Source organism: Meriones unguiculatus, chromosome X (genome assembly GCF_030254825.1).
Source record: "Meriones unguiculatus strain TT.TT164.6M chromosome X, Bangor_MerUng_6.1, whole genome shotgun sequence".
NCBI lineage: Eukaryota > Metazoa > Chordata > Mammalia > Rodentia > Muridae > Meriones > Meriones unguiculatus.
In genome coordinates, this window is record NC_083369.1 from 133010119 (window position 1) to 133023032 (window position 12914).

General features: G+C 37.8%; 1 protein-coding gene across 5 annotated transcripts in view; it reads left to right on the forward strand.

Annotated features, from left to right (window-relative positions):
* The window catches only part of Tlr7 (toll like receptor 7), a 32938-nt gene extending 22651 nt beyond the window's left edge, over positions 1-10287 (forward strand). For all 5 annotated transcript variants that reach the window (XM_060374444.1, XM_060374443.1, XM_060374440.1 and 2 more), the window contains exon 3: positions 6416-10287. In XM_060374444.1, coding sequence (XP_060230427.1) covers positions 6416-9565 — 3150 coding nt within the window. In that variant the 3' untranslated portion in view covers positions 9566-10287. The remainder of the gene's footprint in view (positions 1-6415) is intronic.
* Positions 10288-12914: the final 2627 nt, after the last annotated feature.

Consider the following 12914-nt stretch of genomic DNA (forward strand, 5'->3'; position numbering starts at 1 on the left):
GTTAAGTGTAAGAAAATCTCACTGCACTAACTGCTATTAAGGCTAATACAGAACAGACACCTTTCTGTCGATGAAAACTCTCCCAGTTGATATATCTATAAAATACTGTAGGTCTGCCGTGTGAAATCTCAAATGTTTTCATCCTAACCTAGTTGATAGCAATGTGACAAAATTTTTTAATGCATGTCGAAGGAGAATCTTGACCTAAACTAGAAAGGTGAGTATTCTTTTTTTTTTATTTGTTACAATGTATTCACTTTCCATCCCAGTTGTAGCTCCCTCCCTCATTTCTTCCCTTCCTCTTCTCCCATGTCCCTTCCCAGTCCACTCCTCTGCCCCTTCCCTGCATATTCTTTTTAAAATCCCTCCCAGATTAGAAAACCCTGTGTAGTGTTGCAGAAATGCTTATTTTTAATTAAAAGTTGCTATCTCTGGGACCCAACGGGTATCACGTAATACTGGAAGTATTTGTGTTACTTTCTGAAGTCTTAAAAATTCTGAACTCTTTCTGCTTTCAATCACTTTGAATGAAAGAGTGAAGACTTGTAGCTGGCATTGTAAAGATCAACACACATACATGCTGCCTGATTTGTGGTAAGCACTGTTCCACATCACTACTCCTATCACTATTATGACACAGGAGGATAGAAAGGTTGCTGGCCAGTGAAGCCCTCCCTCTCTAAACATGTGTCACTTGAGCAGATATGAAAGAGGTAGAAATGGTCTGGCCACAGTAAGAGAAGAAAGAAAATTTAAGGAAGAGGAAACAGCAGGTGGCAAGAATGGCATGGTTATTAATTTGGCTTGAATGTGGAACAGAAAGCAGTCCAGATGGCTGCTATGTAGTGAAAGGGTAGACATGATTTAAGGTCAGACAAGGCGACTAGAGTCAGGCCATGCACAATGTAAACAATGAGAAAGACTTTGTTTTCTATTTAGTGAGTAGTTAGACATTACTCTAGTTGATCTGGTTCATGTTGAATGCTCTGATGCTATTTGATGGATGAATCCTAGAGAATAGGAGAAGGAGGAAGATGAGTTTGGCAGCCTTTGCAGAAACCATGTAAGAGGAAATGACAAATTGAATATGGAGGTAGCAGTAGACTAGGAGAAAAGTGGGGAGGTGATAGAAAGAATTGAGAAATGATGGGGGAAAGGCTTTCTGATTAAATTTGCATATAAATTTGTAGTATGTCGGTATATAAAGGTGGTGCATTTCATGGTCATTGTCTCTGGGTGTGTTAAGCCCAGTGGCATTTTAGCCTCAACAAATACTGGATTACAGGAGCAATTCTACAAATATATCCCCAAGTGTTCACTCAGTGACACCATTCTTGTAGCACAAAATTGGCCAGGTGCCAATATTTACACAAAAATTGAAATTTTAAAATGCTTGGCTGGAGACATGGCTCAGCAGTTAAGAGCAATGGCTGGTTTTCCAGAGGATAAGGAAGATCACAGCACCCACATGGCAACTGGCAACTGTCTGCAACTCCAGTTCCAGGGGTCCAATACCATCTCCTGACCTCTATGGGTACTGAACACATGTACTGTACTTGGAATAAATACTTACACATAAAATAAAAATAAATATATATTTTAAAAGAAATTGATATCCTAAAAAATCAAGATGTAATAAATGAGGAACTTTTGTTGAGATAGGGAGCTGGTTGTTTAACAGTTACCAGCCTACCACTAGTTAAATTCTGACTTTATTTGTCTATGATTAAGCTTCCTTAGTCTTCATTTTTTTTCTTTTTTCAGAATGTATTTAATTGAAATAGACCTATATCACTTCTTCCTCTTTTCCTCCTCCAGACCCTCCTTAGCTACCCTCTCTTAAACCCTTCCCATTCTTCACACTCTGAAGTTGATAACTACTTTTCTTTGATTATATTTGTTGTGTATGTATGAGTATCCATACACAAACACAACCTGTTGAATCCATTTTTGTTGTTTGTGTGTATATGGTTTGAAGGCTGACAACTTTGCATTAAACAATCAATAAGGGGGCTCATCTCTGGGAGAGGCTAATTCTCATCCTCTCACTAATCAATAGTTGCCTGTAGATTTTGTCTATGGAGGGACCCTATCAAATTTTCCTTCTTCAGTGTTAACATGTAAGTTGATATTGCCAATGTTTTGGTCTTTTTTTACATAGATATATTTGGGGAATACTATTTCACAGAAGACTTACCAGAATTCTGACTCTTTCTGCCCTCTCATCTGAAGTGTTCCTTGAGTCACAGATGCAGAAGCTGACATATAGATGTATGAGTTTGGACTGGGTTCCCAAGGATATCTTGGTCTTTGCATTCTGCCCAGTTTTGGTTTCTGTGATGGGCTCAATTTGCTGTTAAGTGACGCTTATTTGATGAGGAGTCATAGCTACAATTATCTGATATCTGAGGATATAAGGATAAGATTTAGAAGTTAGATAAGGAATTGAGCTGTTTAGCAAAGCAACAGTAGTAGTTTCTTTTCTAAGACACATGATTTCATTATCCCTGAAAAGTTGGGTAGATTTCCAGCACCAGGCATGACTTTCCTCCTGTTGAGTGAGCCATATCTCTAATTATACAGCTGTTAGTTGCCACTGACAGGTGATTGCCACTTATGTATGTATTTATACTTACATACTTATATATAATATATATTTAATATAGTATATATTGTGTAAACATAATATATTAATATATATTATACATAATATATACACACATATATAATGTGTATATAATATATTATTATATTATATATGTTATATATTATGTTATATATATTATATATATGTTATATATTATGTTATTATATATTATATATTATATATTATATATTATATATTATATATTATATATTATATAATATTATATATTGTGTCATATTATATATATAATATATTATATAATGATATTATATATTATGTTATATATTATATATGTTATATATCATTATATATATAATATAATATAATATATAATTATTTTATATTTAGAGAATTATTTTGTATTTACCTGAAATTATATACAATGATATATAATATATATGTGTGTATATAATATATATTGTATATAATTTCAGGTAAATATAAAATAATTCTTTGAGGGTTTATCATACAACCCTGATATTATTTGTTGCTCCTTCTCCTTCTATACTGACCTCCCTCCTTGTTTACCAGTTGGAGTCCATTCCCCATTTATCCTGTTTGCCACGTCATATTACCTGTATCCTATTATTTCCCTCCCACCCACCCCTACCTATGTCCCTTTGTAATTCCTGGTTTCTGTGATTTCTCCATGTTGTATAATCACATCTAAAGATTTGGAGTTGAGAACTTCAGGTGAGAGAGAACATGTGGCATTTGTCTTTCTGGGTCTCAATTATCTCACTCAATAAAATTTTTCTAGGCTCCCCCATTTACCTGGAAAGTTTATGATTTCCTTTTTCATTCATTCAAAGGGTCTTTTATGGGTTTGGGGGAAGAAAGTACTCAAATCCTATTTTTAGAAAAAAAAAGAGTATTTTAGTCTTTAATTAGTCTTTAATTATATGCATGTATGGATGAATATGCACATGAGTGCTGCTGCCTGTGGAGGCCAAAAAGCGGAACTAGATGCCCTAGAGCTGGAATTACAAGTGGATGTGACCCACCTTATTTGGGTGGTTCTGAGCATCAAACTTGGGTTCTCTGGAAGAGCAGCAAGTGCTCTTCACCACTGAGCCACCTCTCTAGCCCCTGACCATGGTCCTTTATCTGTATTGGCCTCTTCTAGAATACAATCACCCTTCTGGTCCCCAATATCACATTTAGCAATACACTGTATCCTGATTGTGCAACCATCATGTCTTCTACCACACATCCATCACATCTTCTCTCAGAAGCATAGTTGTGTTTGAGACTCAGGGTCTGAGATCCATACTAAGAGAATGCTCTACCTCTCTCTTTTAAGGTCTATTCTCCTCTCTTGACTCAGCCTCTCATTTACCATTAGTGAACATTTCCCCTAAATCTCTATACTTATGTTTTAAGTAGATATGCCATATTTATCACCATATTTATCTAAGAGCTTTTTGGAGCTTCTGGCCTACTGTCATGTATTCCAGGTATCTCTGAATGTTCCAGTTGGAGAATTATAACTTCAAAGGGTGACTAGATTAACAGAACTAAAGTCTTATAACTATATATAGGTTTTATAAGTATTAGTGAAACTGAAAGAGGGTTCTGGAGTAGATTAACAATAACTACTAACTGAAACATAAGAACAAACCCATGCTTTAACCCACTCTGCCTTGGTGCCAGTGGATAAACAGAGAGAGTTCTTCAGTGTCTCTCACTTATCACTGGAAAACCTCATATGCTAAACTTTGATGGTTACAGGTTATTGTCTTTAGGAGTGGGTGCCTATACATCCCATTTTTCTTGAGAGGTTCTTAGTTTCATCTTAGCACAATGGTTAACTATGGTATCCTTCAGTTTTATTACCATCTCATTCTGCCAGGTGTGTTGCTGATGTGAGTATGGTTCAATCAGGCATTCCTGTGATGATGCTATTCATACCTTTCCAACATTATATAATAGAAACCTGTTAGACTTGACACCTCCAGGTAGTCCCTTTTTTGATCAGTCCAGCCACTGTAGAAAGATGACAGGTCATACCCAGTTACATCTTTCCTTCCCTCACAGTTTTCTTCTCCTCAACTTCCTGGAGATGGGTGCTTCTTGAAAATGGAGAAATGGGCTCTTTCAGATATCAAAACGCTAAATAGATTTTGGTTTACAGGCAGGAAAAGAGACCATCGGATACATCACATACTAACTACACCCATTGTTCTTCCGAAAGCTCTTCATCCAAATATGTCCTTGAGACTTTTCAAACACCCTCCTCAGAAACACTGTCTTATTTCAAAAAGAAAAAAAAAGTGTCTCTAATCTAATACGGTAATATCAGTCAACCTTGGACCCATTTCCTAATGCCACACTTTCCTCTCTCCCTACTCTCTCACCAAGCAGGATAATGTTTTCCTTTAAATCTTGATGCTTTGTTAACTCTAAGAAACCCTTTGCTTGAAGGTTGATCTGACTCTGCATCTCTCCTCTAACTAGGTGTCTCAGACCCTAAAACCTAACAAAACCCAGTGTGCAGAGGAAGCATGACAAATCATCTTAGAGGTGATTTCTTCAATGACTTCTAAAACAATCCAAGGGAAGATCTAGATTACAGAATGGCAGAAGCAAATGTTTAATAATCGAATATCATCTGGAAAGCCAGTTACTATTGCTGAGCTGTGTCTTCATTTGTAATAGAGGGAGAATGGGAGAGTGTTTTTTTTTTTTTCATTTGTATCCTTAGAATACTATGAGGCTTGATAATCATGAAGGATTTTTGCATGTGTTCCAAGGAAGGCTTAGCAAGAAAACATTTAATTATACTGATATGCATTGTCCACCTAAGTGTTTATATTTTTGGCATTCCTTACTCCTCAAATCTCATAGTTTGGGGCCTTCCTGTTACAGAATTCTATGTAACAACAAATAGGCAATGCCACTTCTGCATCTTAAAAACTGTTTGGGGCAGCAAGGTAGATGACTCAGTGGTTAAGTATGGTGATGTGAATGAGAATGGCCCCATAGGCTTATGCTTGAATACTTGGTTCCCAGTTAGTAGAACTTCTGGGAAGGGTTAGGAAGTCTGGCCTTGTTGGAAGAGGTGTGACCTTGTTGAAAGAAGTGTGTCAGAGGGGGTGGACTTTGAGGTTTCAAACCTCCATGCCAGTCCCAGTCTTACTTCTTCTCTGCCTGCAATTTACAGATAACATGTGAGTTCTTAGCTACTGCTCCAGGGTCATGCCTACCTGTCTCCTACCACACTTTCTGCCATGATGATCATGAATTCACCCTCTGAAACTAGAAACAAGACTCAGACTAAACACTTCCTTTCATAAGTTGTTTTGGTTGTGGTATTTCATCACCACCATACAACAGTGACTAAGTCAGTAAGGGTAATTGCCAACAAACCTGATGAACTGAGTTTGATCTGGAAGACCCACTAAGTGGAAAGAGAGAACAGACTTTCACAAATTGTCATCTGACCTCCACAATCATATCATGGTATGTGCAAACCCACAGACACATACATATGAATACTCACACAAGATAAATTTAAAAATGTATAAAGATTTTTTGCGTGATTTTGTTAGAATGCTAGGATGCAACAAGCAAAACATAAAACAATTTATCGAAAACCAGTGATTGACAAGTACAGTCACAGGGCCAGAGGTGCCATTTACACCATTACAAAAAAAAAACCTACATTGTTTACTTTTAATAATGTGCCAGAAGAGAGAAAGTAAAATAAATTTTTGAATTGTTCCTTGTTATATTTTATAAAAATAATCTGTTGTCTTTTATTTTCAGGTATCCCCAATGTGCACACTGAAGAGACAAATTTTTATTTTTCTAAATATGATCTTAGTTTCTAGAGTCTTTGGAGTTCCATGGTTTCCGAAAACTCTGCCTTGTAATGTCACTCAAGATCCCTCAGAGACCCATGTTATTGTGGACTGCACAGACAAGCATTTGACAGAAATCCCTGAGGGTATTCCCACTAACACCACCAACCTTACCCTTACCATCAACCACATACCAAGCATCTCTCCAGACTCCTTCCGTAGGCTGAACCATCTGGAAGAGATTGATTTAAGATGCAACTGTGTACCTATTCTACTGGGGTCCAAAGCCAATGTGTGTACCAAGAGGCTGCAGATTAAACCTCAAAGCTTTAGTGAACTTTCTGACCTAAAGTCCCTTTACCTGGATGGAAATCAACTTCTAGAGATACCTCAGGATCTCCCACAAAGCTTACAACTTCTGAGCCTCGAGGCCAATAATATCTTCTTCATCACGAAGGAGAATCTAACAAAATTGGTCAACATTGAAGCACTCTATCTGGGTCAAAATTGTTATTATCGAAATCCTTGCAATGTTTCCTATAGCATTGAAAAAGACGCTTTCTCAATTATGAAAAATTTAAAGGTTCTCTCATTGAAAGATAACAATATCACAGAAGTCCCCACCACTTTGCCATCTAATTTAACGCACCTCTATCTTTATAACAATATCATTAAGAACATCGGAGAAGACGATTTTAAAAACCTCACTCAACTGCAAGTTCTTGACCTAAGTGGAAATTGCCCTCGCTGTTACAATGTCCCATATGTGTGTACACCATGTGAAAACAATTCCCCCTTAAATATCAGTCAAAATGCTTTTGATTCATTGATAGGATTAAAAGTTTTACGTCTACACAGCAACTCTCTTAAATATGTGAACAATGAATGGTTTAAAAATATGCAGAACCTCCAGGAACTAGACCTGTCCCAAAACTACTTGGCCAGAGAAATTGAGAAGGCCAGCTTTTTGGAACATCTCCCCAACCTTGTCCAGTTAGATCTGTCTTTTAATTATGAGCTGCAAGTCTACCATGCATCTATAACTTTACCACCTTCACTCTCTTCATTAAAAAACTTAAAAATTCTGCATATCAAGGGATATGTCTTTAAAGAGCTGAAAAACACCAGCCTTTCTGCATTGCATGAGCTTCCAAATCTTGAAGTTCTTGACCTTGGCACTAACTTCATAAAAATTGCTGACCTCAACATATTCAAAAAGTTTGAAAACCTTAAAATCATAGACCTTTCAGTAAATAAGATATCCCCTTCTGAGGAGTCAAGAGAATTTGGCTTCTGTCCTAATACCAGAACTTCTGTTGACGAGCATGGACCCCAAGTCCTTGAGACCTTACATTATTTCCAATATGATGAATACGCACGGAGCTGCAGGTTCAAAAACAAAGACCTGCCTACTTCTTTGCCTTCGAATACAGACTGCCACAAATACGGGCAGACCTTAGACCTAAGTAGAAATAATATATTTTTTATCAAGCCCTCTGATTTTCAGCATCTTTCATTCCTCAGATGTCTCAACTTGTCTGGAAACACCATTGGCCAAACTCTTAATGGCAGTGAACTCAGGCCATTAAAAGAGCTGCAATACTTAGACTTCTCCAACAACCGCCTTGATTTACTCTACTCAACAGCCTTTCAAGAGCTCAAGAAACTGGAAGTTCTGGATTTAAGTAGTAACAGCCACTATTTTCAAGCAGAAGGAATCACTCACATGCTAAACTTTACCAAGAAATTGAAGCATCTGAAGAAACTCATGATGAATGACAATGACATCTCTACCTCGGCCAGCAGGACCATGGAAAGTGGCTCTCTTAGAATTCTTGAATTCAGAGGCAACCATTTAGATATTCTATGGAGAGAAGGTGATAACAGATATTTGGACTTTTTCAAGAATCTGTCCAAGTTAGAAGAATTAGATATCTCCAGAAATTCCCTGAAATCCTTGCCTGATGGGGTTTTTGAGGGTATGCCACCAAATCTAATGACGCTCTCCTTGGCTGAAAATGGGCTCAGATCTTTTTCTTGGGGCAAGCTCCAGTTACTGAAGCATTTGGAAATTTTGGACCTTAGCTACAACCAGCTGAAGATTCTCCCTGCGAGATTGGCCAACTGTTCCAAAACTCTCATGAAACTGATTCTTAAGAATAATCAAATCAGGCATTTGACGAAATATTTTCTTGAAGATGCTTTCCAGTTGAACTATCTAGACCTCAGTTCAAATAAGATCCAGGTTATTCAGAAGACTAGCTTCCCAGAAAATGTCCTCAACAATCTGCAGATGTTACTTTTACATCACAACCATTTTGTGTGCAACTGTGAGGCCGTGTGGTTTGTCTGGTGGGTTAATCACACAAATGTTACTATTCCTTACCTGGCCACTGACGTGACTTGTGTGGGGCCAGGAGCACACAAAGGCCAGAGTCTTGTATCCCTCGATCTATATACGTGTGAGTTAGATCTCACAAACCTGATTCTGTTCTCGGTTTCCATATCTTCAATCCTCTTTCTGATGGTAGTTATGACAACAAGTCACCTCTTTTTCTGGGATATGTGGTATATTTACTATTTCTGGAAAGCCAAGATAAAGGGGTATCAACATCTGCAATCCATGGAGTCTTGCTATGATGCATTTATTGTGTATGACACTAAAGACTCAGCTGTGACTGAATGGGTTTTGCAGGAGCTGGTCGCTAAATTGGAAGATCCAAGAGAGAAACATTTTAATTTGTGTCTAGAGGAAAGAGACTGGCTACCAGGTCAGCCAATTCTAGAAAACCTTTCCAAGAGCATACAGCTCAGCAAAAAGACAGTGTTTGTGATGACACAAAACTATGCGAAGACTGAGAGTTTTAAGGTGGCTTTTTATTTGTCCCATCAGAGGCTCATGGACGAAAAAGTGGATGTGATTATCTTGATATTCTTGGAGAAGCCTTTGCAGAAGTCAAAGTTTCTTCAGCTCCGGAAGAGGCTCTGCAGGAGTTCTGTCCTTGAGTGGCCTGCAAACCCACAGGCTCACCCATACTTCTGGCAATGTCTGAAAAACGCCCTGACCACAGACAATCACGTGGCTTATAGTCGGGTGTTCAAGGAAACAGTCTAGCCCCTGCAGAATGTCATGACCTAGGACATGCCTGGGTGCCTGACTTTTTCATAAACGTCTTAGTAAAAGAATGTCTGAAAATGTCCTAACCTTGTCATTGCTCAGATTAGTAGGAAATCATTAATGTATGGCAAAGAAACTAGGAAGAAGAGACTGATATACTAGAGCTTCTTTCTTCGTGTATCCATCCACATTTAAATATCTCTCCTGGCTCATCTATAAAACATTATTTGAAGAAGGTGGTTAGGAGGAAACATAAGGCTCTGATTTACCTGCATACAACTGAAAAGAACCACACATCTGCCTTTTAAAAGTACTGATATTTTCAGTTAAAAGGATAAAAATTATTCAAGTTCTGGCTCTCTGATACTAAATTGTAGAAGACTTCAATGAAATAAAAGCCCAGAGAACTTTTCAGCAAATTGTGTCACTATCATGTAGTATCCACTCTGTGGTACACACCAAAAGCAGTTACTGGTACTAGACAGTTGATAGGATAGCTGCTTCAGTGCCTCTTACTCATTTCCCTAGGATCCATTGATGGGTTCTCTGGAAAAATAGAAAAACATGCTTTGTATCCATGGACATGGTCAACTCATAAATGAAAATAATATCTCCTCAAGCAAAATGTTGTTCTGCGCATTTGATGATAACTTACCTGCTGAAATATGTTATATGCATTGCAAAATATTTTTTCCAAAATAAAACGATCTTTAAAATAACTTTGTTAATTAGTATTAGTTTGTAAACTAGTGCCAATATTTTTTGGTATCTGTAACCATGTACAACCATATTAGATGGTTTTCATGTGAACCAAAAGGGAGGGGGTTGAAAGAATATATATTTAGAGTTATCATGAATACAAAATTAGATGGGTGTCAGTTATAAAACTTTATTTCAGTTTGAAATGAAGGGGGAAAGACATGGGTTGAAAGAGCTTAACACTGGGAAATCATCAGTTTTAGTGTGTGTGTTGTGTGTGTGCGCGCTTGTGCATGTATGTGTAGAAGACATTCTCAAGTATGTTCCTAAAGAATGATATAGACTTCTTTTAAGATGAATTCTCCTGTTGATCTGGAATTCAATGATTAAGCCAGACTGGTTGACTAGGTAGCCCTGGTGATTCTCCTATTTCTGTCAACTCAGAGTTTAGTGTCTGCCAGATAAGGTCTGGGGAATCAAACTTTTTTTTTTCTATTTAAAACTTTATTGTTTTATTTTCTTTTTTTTTAATAATTTTTTTATTTTTTTATTTTTTTTGTCAGTTACATTTTATTAACTCTGTATCCCAGCCGTGTCCCGATCCCTCATTCCCTCCCAGTCCCTCCCTCCCTCCCTCATCTCCACAGTGCCCCTTTCCAAGTCCACTGATAGGGGGGACCTCCTCCCCATTCATCTGATCCTGTTTTATCAGGTATCTTCAGGACTGGTTGCAAAGCCCTCCTCTGTGGCCTAACAGGACTGCTCCTCCCTTCGGGGGTGGGGAGACCAAAGAGCCAGTCATTGAGTTCCTGTTAGAAATAGTCCCTGTTCCCCTCACTTTGGGAAACCAATTGGTTACTGAGCTACCACAGGCTACATCTGAGTGGAGGTTCTAGGTTATATCCATACATGGTCCTTGCTTGAATGTCAGTCTCAGAAAAGACCCTGTGCCCAGATATATTTGGTCCTTGTGGAGCTCCTATCCTTTCCCCATCAGACTAACCCCCCTTCTTTCTTATGATTCCCTGTACTCTGCCAAAGGTTTAGTCATGAGTCTTTGCTTTGAAAACACTGCTAGTTAGAGTCTTTCAGATGCGCTCAGTAGACTCCTGTCATACGTTCAATGCACTAGAACTCATTGGCACAGGAGACAACTTCCTGAACAGAACACCAACAGCACAGGCTCTAAGAGCAACAATCAATAAATGGGACCTCATGAAACTGAAAAGTTTCTGTAAAGCAAAGGATACCGTCATCAAAACAAAACGACTGCCTACAGATTGGGAAAGAATCTTCACTAACCCTTTATCTGACAGAGGACTAATATCCAGTATATACAAAGAACTAAAGAAGCTGAAAAGCAGCAATCCAAGTAATCCAATTAAAAAATGGGGAACAGAGCTAAACAGAGAATTCTCGACAGAGGAATATCGAATGGCAGAAAAACACTTAAAGAAATGCTCATCCTCATTAGCCATCAGGGAAATGCAAATCAAAACGACCCTGAGATATCACCTTACACCCATCAGAATGGCCAAGATGAAAAACTCAAGCGATAACACATGCTGGAGAGGTTGTGGAGAAAGGGGAACCCTCCTCCACTGCTGGTGAGAATGTAAACTGGTACAACCACTCTGGAAAACTATCTGGCGCTTTCTAAGACAAATAGGAATAGTGCTTCCTCCAGACCCAGCTATACCACTGCTAGGTATATACCCAAAGTTTGTTCAAGTACACAAAAAGGACACTTGCTCAACCATGTTTATAGCAGCTCTATTTGTAATAGCCAGAACCTGGAAACAACCCTGATGTCCATCAACAGTGGAATGGGTACAGAAATTGTGGTATTTTTATACAATGGAATACTACTCAGCAATCAAAAAGGAGGAAGTCATGAAATTTGCAGGCAAATGGTGGGATCTAGAAAAAATCATTCTGAGTGAAATATCCCAGAAGGAGAAAGACAAACATGGGATATACTCACTTATATAGACCTATAAGATATGATAAACATAATGAAATCTATACACCTAAAAAAGACAATCAATTGAGCGGACATGGGGTAAGATGATCAATCCTCATTTGTAATCAAACTTTTGCAAAGCAAGTGCTTTACTAACGGGGTCATCCCTCCAACCTGAAAGCATCAATTTTAATTTCAGCTTTAATATTCAAAGATAATAAAGAGGAGATATTATTAATATAAGCTGAGTATAAATTCACATGAGTTCAAAGTTTGAAGTATCACCAAGTTGCCATTTGGAAAATAATGTATAAACACTTCAAAACCTGGAGTTATATTTTCTTCATATGTTAAGATACCAAAAGTTGTACTTCAAGTGTAGCTGGGAAGAAATAGTATATAAATTGTTTCCAAATGGCACAACTAAGAAGGTTTGCAAATTTCCAAACTAACCTCTGGAACAGCAGAGAAGTTATTAAAGTGACTAGAGCCAGCTATTACACAATTTCTCTGAGCCTCATTGTGTTGAATAGATAACTTTCTTCTTCAGTGAAAACACCATGTCACAAAAATCAGGTCTTGGCCATCTTGTTATTTTCTTCTGCTAACACATGTAAGTTCATATAGTTTAAACTATAGTGGTGATGTATAAAGCACAAATCACTTTGAGACAGTTTAAGTCAC